General features: G+C 35.8%; 1 protein-coding gene across 3 annotated transcripts; it reads right to left on the bottom strand.

Annotated features, from left to right (window-relative positions):
- Positions 1-447: 447 nt before the first annotated feature.
- On the bottom strand, positions 448-16601 carry LOC132154838 (CYFIP-related Rac1 interactor B-like). 3 transcript variants are annotated; one of them, XM_059563537.1, is made up of 11 exons: positions 16442-16601; positions 8073-8164; positions 7305-7426; positions 7084-7189; positions 4542-4678; positions 2860-2937; positions 1993-2109; positions 1668-1747; positions 1437-1563; positions 1073-1143; positions 448-931 (listed from the first exon to the last, which is right to left on the bottom strand). In XM_059563537.1, the coding sequence occupies exons 2-11, from the start codon at positions 8143-8145 to the stop codon at positions 865-867; spliced, it is 978 nt and encodes a 325-aa protein (XP_059419520.1). In that variant the 5' UTR covers positions 8146-8164; positions 16442-16601; the 3' UTR covers positions 448-864. The 3 variants fall into 3 exon arrangements, with proteins under 3 accessions (XP_059419520.1, XP_059419522.1, XP_059419521.1); XM_059563539.1 differs by lacking the exon at positions 16442-16601 and adding an exon at positions 16354-16374; XM_059563538.1 differs by lacking the exon at positions 16442-16601 and adding an exon at positions 13876-13898.
- Positions 16602-17526: the final 925 nt, after the last annotated feature.

Here is a 17526-nt window from a genome sequence, read left to right as displayed (position 1 = left end):
TCGGAGAAGGGAATGTATTACTCATTCTTCTGTAGAACAAACTCCCACTTCTGGGATGTATCATTCTCCTGACTAATCCAGCAGAGTCAGCTGAGCATCAAATGGACAGCCTGGAATTTCGGAAAACATTCTGTTTTGGTTTCTGGGGGAAAGTTGAAGAGATGCCAACTCGTAACAGGGCTAAATTTCAACCACGTTTGTTTATTTCTGGCTCCAAAAAAAAAAAAAGGAAAAAAACGGGGAATACAGCCTTGCATGGACATTATACAATGACGTGCTTGAATAGACACTGTCAGGGGATATGAATAATCCTGAACTCTTGTTAAGTAAAAGGATGTGGGTTTAGAACTAATTATTTTGTACGTAGTAAAGTGGTGAGAGTTCATGGTGATTTCAGTGGCCTGTGTCAGTGGAGCACTTCCTGTAAGAGCTGTCAGCCATTCACAGTCTTTTTGTTTAAAATAGCTTTATTCAGTTCAAAAAAGTCATGTTAATAAAGAAAAATATATATTTTAAAAAATCACATTCAATTGTTATTAAAAAAGCAACACATTATTTGTGGTCCTGCCTGGGCATTCAGCCAACTGTAGAACACATGGAGAGGGAACGAAGCTCATCTTTGTTGGACGGCCACACAACAAAGAATCGTCTTTGAAATCTAGTTGGCCACACATGACTTTAAGTCTAACAGAATAATATGTAAAAATCAAAACAAGAACAAAAAACAAGAACAAAACTACAACAGTAAAAACAGACTTATAACAGTAGCTGCCATATGATACATGGCTACTCTCATTGTATTACTAAATCTGCTGAAGCGTCTCGTCCAATGTATTCGAGGGGTAATACTTTTGGCAGACACAGTCAAGCTTGCAACATGTTTTTGATTTGCTTGGAGGTAGTCTCATCGTTCAAATGTTTTGTTGTGTACCTGTGAGTCGAGAGAACATTAAAATGCACTGAAAACACACCACATGGCTTTCAGCAGAAACTTTCCATCAAAATGAAGTAGTGATGTAAGGTATAAGCTATACTGTAAGAGTTTTGTAAGAGTCCAGTAAAGCTCACAGACCTGAGGGCATTGAGAAGCCCCTCCACACTGTTGGGCGGCTGATATCGCAGAACCTTAATGCATCCTTTCATCTATATCATACAAAGATAGACAATAACATTTTGTACTTGTATTTTATAATAAGGTTTTGTACAGTAATTTGCTTTTAATTTGCGTGATCTATAGTATTAAGCACATAAATTTTGTATAGTCAAAAAAAAAACATTGCATTTAAATTAGAAATTACTGATATAAATGCTTATTTGGTGATCAAATGCATTCATTTTAAATCAATTAATCCACATATTAACAAAGTTAAATTAAATGAGTACATTTAAATAAGATAACTTTTACTAAAAGGATCAGAAAGCAGAATAAGGCGTACATCGATTTTGGAGGATTTTACGAAAGCTCCAGCTGGATGGACATAGTCGTATAAGATGATCACCCCCACCATCACACGCAGACAGAATAACACTGTGTCATCACTGGCAAATCGAGTGCGGTACTCCCTGATCAATACACACACACACACATACAGAGGATAAATGAACAAGTTACAGCCTGCTACAGAATAAACAAAGGCCAATAGTTAAACATAAACATGTCAACTTACGGTGTCTCTAACATGACTTTACACACACTTGCCATCGTACTCAGACAATCTGTTGTGTTCTCTACAGGCAGTTCTGCATGCTGAGCAAACAGAGAGAGCAAAATGTGTTAGTTACGATGGTTTTGGAAGTGAAAGTGATCGGGAAACATTCATGTATAGATATATTGCCTAAGTATATCATGTACTTTATTGAGACTAATTAAGTAGAATTTATTCATGAGCTTCTGGACTTGTTTATTATTGACTATTTAACATCCATTTGAGTGGTTTGAGTTGTGTAAGGCTTGTTATAATCAAAATACAGCAGATTTTAACAACCGCCTACCTTTGATACAAATTTAGTTGTGGCATCGCTTAACGTTTTCAGCATGGGCGTGGCATTGGCGTAGAAGAGAGACATGCGATTGGCCAGTTCGTTGTCAACCTCATTATGCTCTTCTGCCTGTAGAAAGAACAGACATGGGTTTTTTTTGTTCAGTATCTAAATGTGAAATCCATACTTTTAAAGATTTAAAATAAAAGGGGTCGGTTCAGGTGTTGGGCTTTTTGGAGGTTACAGTTGCGCTTTTCCTTGGTCAGCTTTACTCAAGTAGTTAATCATGGAAATGGATGTGGAAACTGGGAAATTCTGGTGCACTGAAAATGCATTTTAGCTGACTTGAAACATTTCATTCATTACTGTATGCTAAAATCTGAATGTAAATCCTGCTTAAATCCACAGACAGTAGACACGTCCAGAATTCCTAATACACGCTCTTCCATAGCCGAGCTAATGTTTCATGTGATGAAAGTGGCTGTCATAATTATTCCTTGCAGAGAGTGCTTTTAATTGGCAAGGTCAACGATCCTCGGTGTCAACCCTGCTGAGCCGCTTCCTGATGATACAGCACATACTAATGAGCCTGAAGTCGTTAGCACGTGTTACCAACTCAACGTCAACCGAACACACTTCAACTCTGTGTCAGCTAAAAGATAAAAGATAAAACAACAGTAAAAAGATAGAGGATGAGATGAGTGCGATATCTCATGTTTCCCTGAGTCAGGATCTTGTGCCGCTCTGCCACCTAATGATCCAGACCATTAGAGAACAGAAGAGCTCCCATTAACCCCCGTGACATGGGGGAAGGGGGTATTACTAAAACATAAGCGTCTGATAATGAGGCATATTTCCATATGGAGCAGGTTCACTCACTGTTTGGTTGATAATACGCATGCGGCTCAGGGTCCTTCTGTAGTAGCTGAAGTCATTCTGGATGGCTGGGTTGGTCATCTGGAGAGACAGCAGGTGAGCATTTATGGAAAACTGGCAGCTGAAAATTGCATTTCTGCTGAATATGGGAATGGGAAATATGTAAACACAGCATTTTTTATTTTACTGTGAATGTATGAATTCAAGTGAGCAACTAGAAAATCAAGAGAGCATATGGCCATTTCATCCACTGCTGGTTTTTGTGACAGACTTCATCAGTGCAGTAATCTAGATAATAACAGATTCTCTGTGGCACCTTTGAAAGCAACTGCACTTAGTTTTCCATTAATTTGACTAATCGGTTACAACTTGACTTTGTGTTCCAGTAGTTCAACTAATTAGCTAAATCGCTACAGAGCTAATTATGTTAACTATTTGGATACAAAATTCAGTGGCTTACAAATTAATTATATCATAAACATTCTCTATAGCTATTGCATTATGTGTGATACAGTTATTGCCATCAGTTTCAGGATGAGACTGAGATGTTATTTATAATTTTTTTTTTTTTTTTGTGGTCCACAAAATAAAAAATAAAAAGCTGCTTCACTGTAGGATAAACTTTAACATTATTTCGTTATCATGGATTCAAAATTCACCCAATCGATTTTCTAAATGCATGTTATAAAATGTACAAAATTAAAACTGTAATGTTTTAGTAAAAAAAATTTTTAGCTAAAATATATCGCTTGGCCTAAATTGAATTTTTGTAGGCTATATGTGTGGTTGGGAGTATCAGTCATAAACTTTACTAAATGTACATTTTTAATAATAATAATAATAAATAAATGTGTTAATAATGAATGATTCCATTTTAAATCCTAATTTGAAAGGATATAATTGCATCTGCAGACTAATTATTAAGGTTGATTTCCATCAAAAGCTGTGAATTTAACTAATGCGCAAAACTGGTTTCCATCATGGTTTATGTACGTTTTCTTATCAGATAAAAATATATCTAACTCAGATGAGTGCTTAACGTTTTTTGCACATCTTGGCATTTCCATTCAGCGTGTTTTTTTTTTGTTTTTTTTTTATGCGATAACCCCAAGGTGGATAGAAAAATAGCTAGTGAAAGCTTAGTTAAAGTAACCTCCCCCCGCCCCCATCACTGGTCCCCCCTCACAAAAAGAAGTGCTGACGCCCTGTTCTAGCAAGAATGATAGACTTCTTTGTAGTGATTGATGCAGGACTTCACCAATCATTTATTCCACATAAATTCCGCCCCTGCAAGCTCACACTAATCTGCCTCCATTTTTTGAGAACAATGCCCACACCTCAAAATCCAATCAACAACCAATGTCTTATTACATATTATCTACTGTACATGTTTTCCTTTTCAAAAATCCATTACACTCAGATGTACATCACAATGTGGAAGAAAAGATCTGTCAGTATTTTTGTTTCACCTTGACTTGAAGTCAGCATAAATTGAAAATTGACCCTTTTGAGATTTTTGTAGGTCTGAGATTAAAGACAGGATGCTGGAATCCCACTAACAACAGTTTTGCTCCACATCCTCTCATTCTACCTAATTGTTGATTACGCCCGTCTTTTTCTGAAGCAGGTTAGGAAGAGATGGATTAGACGTGCAGAATGGGTGTGGCCTGAGGTTGCCTGGTTACCTTCAGCTCATCGAAGAGCAGCGTGAAATGCAAAATCTCAGCGAACTGCCGTGCCAGCGCCTGCTCCTGCTCCAGATGTTGAGTTGGGCTGCAGCGCGAGCTGGTGAGAAACTCCAACAGGCCCTGCAGAGAGTCTTCTACACAAGACACAGAAGAAACAGAACAGCTAATGTTTTTGGTGGATAGAAGTATAGATAATACTGGGATATGGTCGCTATATTTTGACAGAAACAGAGAGTTTCTGGCAGAGGAACACAGCAGAGATGTCAGGTCAGTCTGACCCTTTGATGTTCCACCAGAGAGCGCTGCCATTGGCTGCTGATGATGTGTGATTAAGGGCCATGTCATGTTTAATTAGTTCATGGCCTATTTTCTTCTGAATCACTCAAACCCACAGACTTACGAGCACAGCCCGACAGTACAAAAAGTAAAAACAACCACACTTTCACAGAGCAGATCACATACTTTGAGACATAAAAGATTATGAGACACTAAATATTTCTCGGGGAAAAAACCTGATTAGCTAAACAAATTAGTTAATATGGCATTTCCCATTTGTTGCAACAAGTACAGGTTCAATCTTTGGGTTATAGTAGAATTTTCCAAATGATATGTGGTTTTCCACATCAAGTGTAACATCCATGTCACAGTTACAAATTGTCATTTGTTTCTGATTCCAGTACAGTAACAGTAGCATAATCTAAAACACATTACACATTCAGGTAATATAATGATTACTTTTGACCCAACTTGTTTATCACATTGATTTAAATAAGATAATCTTGTATTATATTGATATTAAAATACAAAGAGTAAGAAAATATATTCCATTCGTTGAAATTAACAGCATTAAGTGCATTAAACATTACATTATGTCAAGGTTTCCCAAACTGGGGTTCATAAAGGTACTGCAGGGGGGTTTTGAAGTTCATGAAAAGTTAATCTTGAATTAAATCATAAAAATGTAAAAAAAATTAAATAAATCATTTTAAAATAACATAAATCAAATCAAAACACTTCCTAATATATTATTTGTTTACCTGCATGTCAACCGTCAGAGAATCAAGAATTGATATTGTGTGAATAATATGTAATCATGTAATCAATAAAAAGTAACTGTAATCTGATAAGAGTATTTTAAAATGTAATTTAATGTAATTACAAGTACTTGATTTTTGGAATCTGATTACGTAATCCAGATAACATGTAATCAGTTACTTCCCAGCCCTGGTTGTCAGACTTTTAGTGCATTCAAGGCAGATTTTTCATCAATATGCATGTTTTGTGGGAATCAAACTCAAAAAACATGTTTTTTTTAATCATGCTACATCAGTTGAGCTACATATGTAGACTACAGCTAACAAACTTTACCGTAAATTTGATGTCACTAAGTATTTTAAAGAAATTTTTTGCATTCAGTTTAAACACACAAATTCATCAAAAATGTCAGTGAATACATTTATAACGTTACAAATTTATGTTTTAAATTTCAATTTCAAATAATTACTGTTTTTTTTTTCTATTCATCAAAGGATGTATCAAATGTTTTCAACATAATAATTTCAACATAACAATAATAAGAAATGTTTCCTGAGCTCCAAATCATCATATTAGAATGACTTCTGAAGGATCATGCGACACTGAAACTGCAGTAATGATGCTGAATATCAGAAAACAGTCATTTTAAACTGTAATAATATTTCACAATATTACTGATTTTACTGTATTTTTCAATCAAATAATGCCTTGGTGAGCATTAAGAGACTTCTTTCTTTTTAATGGTTCTGAACAAATTTATCATGAAGTTACAGAGGATCTGGAGTATGTATGTTAGAGATGACAAGAGCTGTGTTTTTGCTAGATGTGGAGAAAGAAACTGTCCTTGTGCTAATCCAATTATGACGCACTGCTGCTCTGTTTAAGGCTTGCTCCCTGGAACATGTGCTGAATCACAACAGAAATACAACTTCACAGGAATATTCAAATATAAATATTACTGTTGTACAATGTTTTGCAAAAGGTCATGTAGCTGTGATTCAACTGTAGGCTTGAGTCCTTTTTTCATTACAAATGCAGCCTTGCTCATGTTACATTGCACATATTCATATTGACTTGTTATGTATAGCTATATGACAGTATGGTGATTTCATCTCTTTGACTACATTTGTTTAAATGAGAAAAGCACATGTAGCTGATGTAAGGGTAAGGACAGTTTAGTAATGCCTAGTCTTAGATAATCTCACGATTGCCGGCTGCTGACGTGTGTGCTGGTTCAGTAATGTGTTTGATAATACTGATGAATTAAGCCTCAAGAAGAATCATCTCACTGAAAATCAAAACACAGTAGATGCTAATACTACAGTATATGGTAAATGGGTCAGTGGACCATGTACCCCTGTGAGGAATTGTGGGAGAGTAGATCATTAAAAATATCTTCTCATTTATCACCTACCTGTATGCCTCTGGGTAAAAATAGCCATACATTTGATTATTTATAATGTTATGTGCTGTGCACATTAAAGCAAATAGAATAATGACATACCCAGTTTTAGAGAGAACTCATAAAACTTCTTCAGTTTGCCAACCAGTGGTACCACAGCGGCCCACGCACTCTCTTGCACACGCTCATCATTGGGATGCTGTATGGCCTGAGGAGACAACATGCACATGCTTAAACAGAAATAAAGAGAACTTGTCATGGAAAGAAACATAAAGCCCTGGCTAATGTCTAAACAATCTGAAGTGCATTATGGATGTACTCACCTGTCTGATGGCTTCACCTGCTCCACTATATGACTGCAGGTCCTGTAATACACTCACAGCCTCTGTCAGCACCTCATTGACCTCCTCCCATACTCTCTTTTCAGCTTCTGTGGGCTTGGCATCTGCAGAGGAGAAATCAGTTCAGTCTTAAATGTGCTTCAATTGAAGACGGGTGTTATTGCTTAAATATTTTTTCCTATTAGAGGAAAATCATTTCATCCCTTGTAGCTTATAGGATCCAAGAAGTCCAATACAATAAATACATATAGTTATAATTGACAAATTCTTATTAAATATAATTAATAATTAATAATAATTATTGTTATTATTAAATAGTATAATCGTAATTATTTATTAATGATAAATGATTATAGTAATTAATAATGGTTAACAGTAATTAGTAATAATAATTATTAATGTTATTCATAATTATTATTATTATTCACATTATAAATATTTCTAAAATAGTTATATTAACTAGTATAATTAATATAATATAATGATATATATATATAAAAAAAAAAAAATATATATATATATATATATATATATAAATATATATATATATATATATATATATATATATATATATATAAATATATATATATATATATAAAACAATATAATTTTTGTATGTTATTTACAATAAAAAAATTCAGGGTTGTTTCATTTTATCAGCAAAGTTATTGTACATAAATTGTGAGTAGGTGACATTTCTCCCAGCCCTCAACATCAGATAATACAGGTTGGGATTGTATATTCACTTACTTTCAAAGTCCAGGAAAAAGTTCCCTCCGTTGTTGTCAATGTCTCGTGTGAGAACCTTAATCAGATTCCCCATCCCGAGCAGTCAGAGACCTCTAAAAGACAAGATAAACAGGAATGAATGATGATTTTTGCATGTGATTTGTGGCTTAGGGGCACTTTGAATGTCAATGAAGGTGTAACACCATTTGATTTGCCTATACAAGAACACAAGCAGGTTGACTCAAGAACTGCATCAAGAACTGTGACACCTGTGCTCATGACAACAACATCTGGCCACATGTATGTATGTGTGACAGGCAACATCTGCTCGGGGCAATGCAGAAAATCAGGGGAGACCCAAATACTGCTGCATTACCCTCTTGAACACGCACACCAGTTTGACTGCAGGTGAGAGGACAGATGCTGCTGAGAATGCAGTATGACTGCAGCACTCATGGGTGCATCCTACTGCAGGATCATGTCGCCCTCTAGCAGTCAAAGTGTTTCTATAGTTCAAAATTGGCACTCTGAAGTCCCCCTCCCTTTGGGGTGAGGGCTGAATCATTGTAAGAATCATTCTTCGCTGAAAAGAGCACACTCTCATTCTTATTCATCCGCTCTGAGCTCAGCGCTCCCGCAGTGAGTCACTGCTTACAACAGATTAAATAACATCATGAAAAACCCGAGGATCCTCAAGAGGAACAGACAGACCTCAGAGTTTAACAGCATGTCAACATATTCAAAGGTCACGGTCAGAGTTTTGTGTTCAAGCTGAAGAGGACTTTGCTTTGCTTGAAAGTAGGTAAATGGGTCGCTACAGTTTCTCACTGACCTACAGTGTATTCTGCAGTGTGAGTAGGGGGGGGGGGGGGGGGGTTGTCTTTAGATCTTGGCATACTTATGTTCTAATGGCATTCAGAATTTAAGAAACCAAAGGGCGTAAATAAGCACTGCTGTGTTGATCTGTCTTGAACCGCCTAAGCCCCCCTTGTCAGCTTTACACCCCTCAGATTTGGGGGGATGGTACCATCTAAACTGAGGTTGCTCATTTGACTACAGCATATACACCCTGCAATCCTATTGGCTGATAACGGAGACCGAACATTCTGCTGTTTCCATGGAGCCTAAAAATATTTTTCAACCCAAAATTTGCTGGCAGCCAATAGGAGTGGAGCAAAGGAGTATTCGGCAGGACTTAAAAGAACCTGAATAAATGAATCATGAGTGCAGCACTACAGAGACGTGTGACTCAAAAGCTAATTTAAACTCAAAAGTGGAACAGTTTGACAGCTTTCTTGAATGTTTAATAAATTATTAATAATAATAAATTATTATTAATATTATAAAAGTAATTGGTAATACTTTATTTTAATGACCAATTCTCACTATTCACTAACATGCATATTAATAGCATGTTGGTTGTTTAGGAGAATTTATAAAGCACATATTAAAGCCTTATTCCGCATGAGCATATTAGATACAACCCCATACCTAAACTTTACAACTAGGCTACCTTACTATTAATCTCACTATACGCTATTAATAATGATCAGCAAATTATGAGTTTATTGAGGCAAAAGTTGTAGTTAATATTAGTTAACAGAGAGAACTGGACCTTAATACCTGGAAAAATATTGAATACGTAAATAAATACAACTTTATTGGTTTTGTTCTGTATTCAGAATCTGAGTGAGCAGGGCCGAAACCCCAGTTCCTATTAGCAGAATATGTACTCATCTTAGTTCATAACAGTGGTGCTGTTCTGCATGAGAGAGAGAGAGAGAGAGGCTTTAGATTATGGGTGCGGATGCAGTTTCCTCCCCAGCACTGCAGTACTCGTGCACCAGCGTTTGACAGCATGTGCCTCCACGTGCTTTACCTCCACCACTATTACTAACACCCAACCAGAGAAGAATACGACCCCACCCATTTCCTCCCCGCTGCAGTGAGGCGGTCTGCGGCAGTGCAGGGAACACAGACAGCTGACCCAGATTCCACCGCTGCCACGTCACACTGGCTTAACATTAACCCCAGCATGACAAGATAGGGACAGATATGCTGCAGGATCCCCCAGCAGACATGGCTAATAATCACACGCACCCCTCTGGCCACACAGAGTCTATCTCCATGATTAAAAATTAATCAAGCAAACACTTAATATAATGACTTGTGAAATTATGATTAATGATTTATATTAATTTTATATAAATACAAATTACTAAAACTAACATTGTCTTCATCACCATTAAATATAGTTATAATATTGATGATTGTTAATAATATTACAATATTAAATATAATCTTAAATATACATGTCAAATGAAATTACTAACACTAAACCGGTCTCTACTTATGATGATAATAAAAGTTAAAATCATATGTTTATATAATAAATAGATATTTTGTATATATGCAAAAATAATATTCTATTATGTTAGATTTTATTTCTTATATTACATATTGTATTATATATATATATAATTTATATAATATAAATGTTTTCATAATATATATATTTTACATAAATATCAAACAATTAATAACATAAAATATATAATTTAATATATATTTTAATAAGTCAAGCATTTTATTATATATAAAATATAATTGTATTTTCATAATTTTATATATATATATATATGAATATAAAATTCTATATTAATCCAACATAAAAGTCATGAATGAAATCACATAAACAGTAAAATGTACAAAATTTTTGCTCTGATTTTATTGAATTACATGTCAGCCCAAAACCAGAGCTTTATTTTCTACCATCAGGAGGGAAAGAGACACAGACGTGTGTCCTGGACAGACAGACAGACAGACAGTCTACACATGGACACAAGTATGTGGGCCGGCCAGCAGTGACAGGGCAGAGGAGCGTCAGGCATGAGTCAGAGAGACAGAGCGGTCACTCCTTCCTCTGCCGCATGACGGAAATTCTGACATCTGCACCCTTCATTTAGACCATATAAATACCACAGGACAATCAGATTTAATCAACAATTATTGTTGGTACATTAGCCATGAGACTCTGTCAGCTATGAAACAATATTTCTTAGATTTTTCAGTGATTGCCCATACTGCTTGAGAGCAGACAATCTTATTCAGATCCACAGCTTTAAACAATCTGATTAACCTGTGTTAGGAACACAGCTGAACTTCGACCTAAAAATGAAGCCCACAAACCATGGATGTGAGAGACACTTAATCCATTTGCCCAGAAGGTAAAGGAGATGCAGGCACAACATCCACCCTCCTCCCCAAAGAACACAGAGGTGTCAATGAACTGACACAGAGAATTACACATCTTACTAGACTCATGATGACCTTTAAATGTAAAGCTTAATATGACCTTACACATGATGCTTCACTTTAAACATTTAGATCAAGATACAATGTTTCAAGGTGATGTGACCTTGAAAAAAACAACAGAAATACGGTTTCATCTCTACCTCACAGGAGGAAGGTTACAGTATCAGTGTACAGACTCTGGAAACTGAAGGGTTTTATTGCCTCCTGGTGGACATCAGATGCTATGTTTTGAAATGACTTCAAGCAGAACCTCCTTGCCTTTCTGACTTCAGATCAGAGTTGTGCAACATTAAGAATTCAGTTGAGAATGCACCGTATATTTTTTAAAGGCACTTTTAAAACAGCCTCGAGATTGACCAAAGTGCTGCACATGAGCAGAATAACAAATACAATATAAAAAATGAGCCGAATAAACAGAAGCAAAGTACACAGATACCAGATGGTAAAGAGGGGGCCATTCAAAGTTGTACTGGCAAGCTATTCCACAGTCAAGGAGCCACTGCTGAAAAGACTCGATCCCCTCTGTGTTTTAGCCTTGAGCAAGGGATTGTCATTAAGTTAAGGTTACCAGGGACACAGTAACTCAAACAGGTATTTTGGAGCAAGCTTATGTAGACATCTATACACAAATAGAAGAATTTTTAAATCAATCCCGAAATGGACTGGAAGCCAATTGAGGGCTTGCAAAACTTTTTAAGAAATTTAGCCGCAGCATTTTGAACCAGCTGAAGTCAAGCTACCTGAGACTTGAAGATACTGTAAAACAAAGAGATGCAATAATAAGATGAAATAAACTCAGATTTATCAGATAGAACAAAACTTCTAATCTCAGTCTTAGAGTCATTTAGAGTCAAAAAGTTGTCGGATAGCCAAAATTTGACATCATCAAGGCAGGAGAGTAGAGTGTGCAAAGCAGAAGGGTCATTTCTTTTTATCGGCAAATCCTTAACTTAAATTGAATTAGCTGTCAATCAGGAAATTCGAATTTGAATGACAGAAACTAGAATTAAAATAGAAATTACAGTGCAATTCTTAGAATTGTACATTTCAAAAGCAACATTTGTCAAAACTTTAAATGCTAGCCTAAAGCCTTGTCTGAACGTTTTGAAAAAAATTTTTTAAAAGCCTTGAATTTTAAATGTTTATAGAATATGACGATTTAAAATAGTTTTGTCACAAATACAAAAAAAATGTATAAAATGTTATTTCAATTAGCTGTAACATTTTAACATTTAGTGTTTTTCAGATTAAAATTTTTGAAGTTATCTATAGACATAGCAGGCAATTGCCTAGGGCAGTGGTTTTTAACTTTTACTCCTAGGCCCCTTCCTCTCCTCTCTCTTTCCTTTTCACAAAAGCCTTTGTATTCTAATGTTATTCATTTGCAATTCCATGTCATGATTTTTAAACAAAACTAATTCAAGATAGATTTGAACTTTGAGGTTTTTTTTTTTCCTTACATATATTCTTTTTCGACTTAGAAGTTCTTAAAAGTAGCCTACGTAAAGCTCAATCATACAGTAACTTCAACAAATTAGCACAAGTCAACCTGCCGTTTCAAACAAGACCACAGGGATATGCCAAAGTACTGCTACCGATCCATCCAGCATCACTAAACACACCAAAATACAAATGAATAATGAAAACATTGTGAATGTGTGGAAAGCCAGTGGTTCGGAGGTGGATAAGTGTACAGCCAAGAGTGCACATACGAGGTCCGTTTGCATTAAGTGCATTTATTTGATCAAAATACAGAAGAAGAATAAAAAACAGAAATGGTGTTAAACTGATCATTTTTTAAACTAGTAAGCCTTTGGCTATGACCAAGCCTAGCGTTTTGCGAACATAAAAAAAAAAAAAAAAAAAAAAATTTTTTAAACATCTATTAGTGCCTTCCTTCGTTTAAGGGGTGAGAATCGTATGCAGAAATAATGGTTGACACCTCTGCTTTTAAACCATACCAAAGCATCGCTAAGTAAAACTGGCTGGCTGTGTGAGTTTTTGCACTTATACTTCTGAGCTCTGAGTTTCGGGTCGGAGTTCATATAGATTTATAGACTACATTTCTCATTAAACCTCACAGGGACAGGCGATCCCTTGTCAACTAAAGGTCAGAAGGTCAGATGTCTGAAGTGTCATGTTCATAGAGAATAATGTTCGATACAGATCCTCAGGCCAGCAAGATGCTAGATAAATGCTCTAATTATTAAAAATGTGCTCGTTATTCACTGATGTTATTTTAAGGCCCCAGTACTTTCCTTCTGCTAAGAGGAGTGAAAGTTTGCTGCATTATATTGATTGCATGACATCAATATAACCTTTGGTTTTGTAACCAAAATGAATTTAAATGAATTGTAAAACATTTGTATAAACTTTAAAGTGAAATGAAAACCTGAAGTGTTTCAGTTTAGTTTAACAATACAAAAGCAACATTTTGAATCAGATGTAAAACTGAACAAAATATATATACAAAAACTAAACTGGTTAACTAAGAAAAGTCCAAACATACCATCATGAGCTTGTTTCCTCTCTCTCACAAATGCTTTCCTGCACTCACTACCATAACTTCTGCATGCTACTGAAATACTGGATTCACTTCTCTATACCTCTTCCAAAGAAAAAAAAACAAGCAGCATGGAAAAATGCCACAGGCAGGAACATGAGAAACCAAACGTGAGCCGCAGCTCTCAGGCCTGTACGAACATGCTTCCTCCGGCATGACAGCACAGGTGTTTCTGTTCTCTCCTCTGCTTTTTTTTGCGCATGTACTGCGGAAAAACACAAATGCTGTGTGTTCTTAGACAGTCTCTAAATGTCATTTTACCACAGCATGACCTGAGGTAACAGATGATATTACAAATGTGATAAGTGAAAAGAAATAAATAACTGAATGCTCATATACTATTTCCTAATCAAAAAGAACAATATATGTTTACTTTGGTTTGAATCGTAGAGTAGAAATGCACGCAAGTTGCCCTTATGAATGTATCTGGGGCAGTCCTCGAGCTAGCAGTAAAGAATAGAAACATGCTCAAGAGTTTTTAAAGAGCATCTGACCACAAAAAGGTGTCAACACACTGTTGATTTGTTTGACTGTGAAGACTGATAAACCGAGCATGTCCTACCACAAAGAATACAGTTGAACCAACAACACTAAAAAGGGTTACCTCCTTAACAATGCTCCTCTGAAAGCAAGATAGCCCACCGCTTTTAAAAGTTTATTCTTTCACCAATGCACTGTACACACACTCAATAATAACAGCAGGATAAATGCATTTTTGTTTAACATGTTGTCGTTTACACAGCTTCTACATGCACTCAAAAATAAGTCAACAATATAAAGCTCTTTTTGATTTGGACACTGCATAAAAATGTAGTTATGAAACCCTTCTAGACTGCTTCAGTTAGTCACACATGCCTTCAGGGCATGTAAAGTGGTACTAGACAAACCCCGCAGTACAGGAATGCTCCGCTAAATCCAGAAACAGAGTCACAACCTGACATCTCACAGCACAAGGGATGCCACAAAGTAGCTGTTTGCACAGAGCAGATGCTATTGATATGCCATCTCATAGTGATTAGAGCTGTGCAGGTGTTTTTTCTGCAATACGCTCTTTAAAAAGTACCGTCTGGAAAAAACAACCCACTAAAGCTATGAATGTATTTGTGTCCATCAGTATATGTCAGTATATATATCAGTATAACACTTTTTGTGATCTGTTCCCTTTTTACATAGCAAGTAATATATGGTAAGTTTAGATATACACTTAATACATGTAAAACATAATGCAGATATATGTAATGTAGTTTATAATAAATAACCTAGTCTGCAGAGTTGACATCTGCACACGTCTTGGTGTTTTAATGCTGACCACTGGTTTGGAGGTTATAATGAAGGCTGCTGGGTCAATATTTATAGTTCATGCTTTAATTAAAACCTGAGGCCTTGCGCATCACAGACGGTTCTGAAATCCATCAAACAAACAATAAAGGTATTTGCTTGCATGCAGAATGTAGTTTATATTGGCTGTGGTTATCTGTATTGTTCCCATCATGCAAAAATGGCATTTTAAGACGTGTTTCTCACTTGAAAAAGAACAAACTTTAGTATTTGTGGGAAACAACATATTAAATACACAAGTTACCTATGTGAACAATGTATTCATAAAAAGTAGAGGGTTTAAAATTATTATTGGCCGAAATTACTGGTTGAAATTATCTACTTAATTCTACTTTCACAGAGCTTGTGAAGAGTAAAACTTCACTGAATCGTTTAAAACGGTTCACAAAGTGGTCTGCAAGATTTATTAGTGAATCAGCCTGAATCTAAACGAATCAGAATCCTTATTCAACAATCATGAATGTCTAGAAACGTCATGTAACGTTATGAAAATTCATTGGCCTAAAAGTGTGAGAACCCTGTGGTTACTTGAAATGAAGCGCGCAATTGTGGTATGAACATTTTAAATGTTAAAATGATTGATATTTATTTAAATAAACAGTCATAATGGTTTTCTCTGTGCATCGAATCATCTAGATTTGAACCTGTGGCTGCTTGACAGCGAAAATGTAGGAACTTGATGGGCTTTGAAATGCGTGTTTTGAATAAACAAAATCAGGAAGTGGCATGATCTATTTGAACACAGAGGAAGTCTGAAAACTCGCACCGTTGCTTTTGTTCATAAAATGAGTCTCGGTTTTTATCATAAAATTCACTCTTTTCTGCTCAGCAGCAGACAAATACGCATAAGACAAGTGTATACAAGTGTACATAAACAAACATGTAACGCCAAAGCCATGTATCTTTAATATTCACCGTCCATTATGTGATCAAACGCCTTGTTTTCACACAAACGTTAAGTAAAAGATTCATATTATTTATTTAAAATCTTTAAAATTGAGTTTAAATTGTTATTGAGCTTTCTTTTAGTTTAGTTTCAGTCATTGTACACGCTGGCTGTCTTTATATAGTAGATTCTCCCCTCACCTGTGTGCTGAAGGAAACACACTTTCTCTCGCGCCAGGTGTCAGGTTGCATATTGGAATAGAATTGCAACTTAATCCATGATTCTTACCTTAATTTCCAGTCAATTCAGTGAAAAGTAAATATAGGGAAACGCTGAAGAACACCCTGCTCAGCGGATCATTGTGAAGTGTGTCTACATTTTCCGGATTGGCCAATCAGAAGTGTTGCTTTTGACGCGCGGGTTGAGCTCGACTAGACTGTGGGAGCGCTAAACAAGCTCAGCCTACGTCTATAAAAGGAATTGATTTCGAGAGAGGAAGCTGACTAGTTTTACTATGCATGTAGCGTTTTCTTTCTGTTTTGGATCTACCTATCTGTCCTTTCACTTATGATGTTTTTAGCTCAATGCACACTGGAAAGCGCAAACGATACGACAGAACGCTCGCATTAATAATGAAGCAACGTTGTGTAATGAAAATATCACGGAAATGCTCTTATTCTTTTGCACGGTAGTGCTTTGGGTCGTTCTCTATTTCAAAGCATGGTGACTAACGTGCCCCAGGCTTTTCAGGAAAGAAAAATATTTTAAATATTTAATTAATTAGTCCGATATAAAACATTTAAATAATACGTTTATATTTTAATAATAATAATACACTATTATTCAATTAAAATAATAAACAAAATAGTAAAACACTTAGACTAGTAGACCTTAGTCAACTTAATAAACTAATACATCTACTTCAGGCTGATTTTCTGCATGAATAAGTCATTAATAATATCAAAAATAATTGTAAAGAATTATAGAGTTATCATTGATGTTATCAATGTTAAAACCTTTTGTTTGTTAATGGTATTGATCTAATGTATTGTTTTTCATTCATTAAAAAGATCACTAGCGGATCTCAGACTTCTGGAGGGGATGTAGATTCGTAATAGTGAGTGGAAGTAGGCGGTTGATGAGCCTGTGGCTGTTCTATATTCAAGCATCAAGGTCTTGAACTTGATGTGAGCCGAAACCGGTAGCCAGTGCAAGGAGATAAACAGAGGTGTAACATGAGCTCTTTTGGGCTTGTTGAAGACCAGTCGTGCCACTGCATTCTGATCATTTGTAGAGGCCAGAAGAGCATTGCAGTAGTCCAGCCTAGAAATGACAAGGGACTAGAAAATAAGTTGCGCATTTTGTGAAAGGGC

Source organism: Carassius carassius, chromosome 12 (assembly GCF_963082965.1).
Source record: "Carassius carassius chromosome 12, fCarCar2.1, whole genome shotgun sequence".
NCBI classification, from domain to species: Eukaryota; Metazoa; Chordata; class Actinopteri; order Cypriniformes; family Cyprinidae; genus Carassius; species Carassius carassius.
The sequence above is the reverse complement of the archived record's forward strand: the minus strand, read 5'-3'. Positions and strand labels throughout refer to the sequence as shown.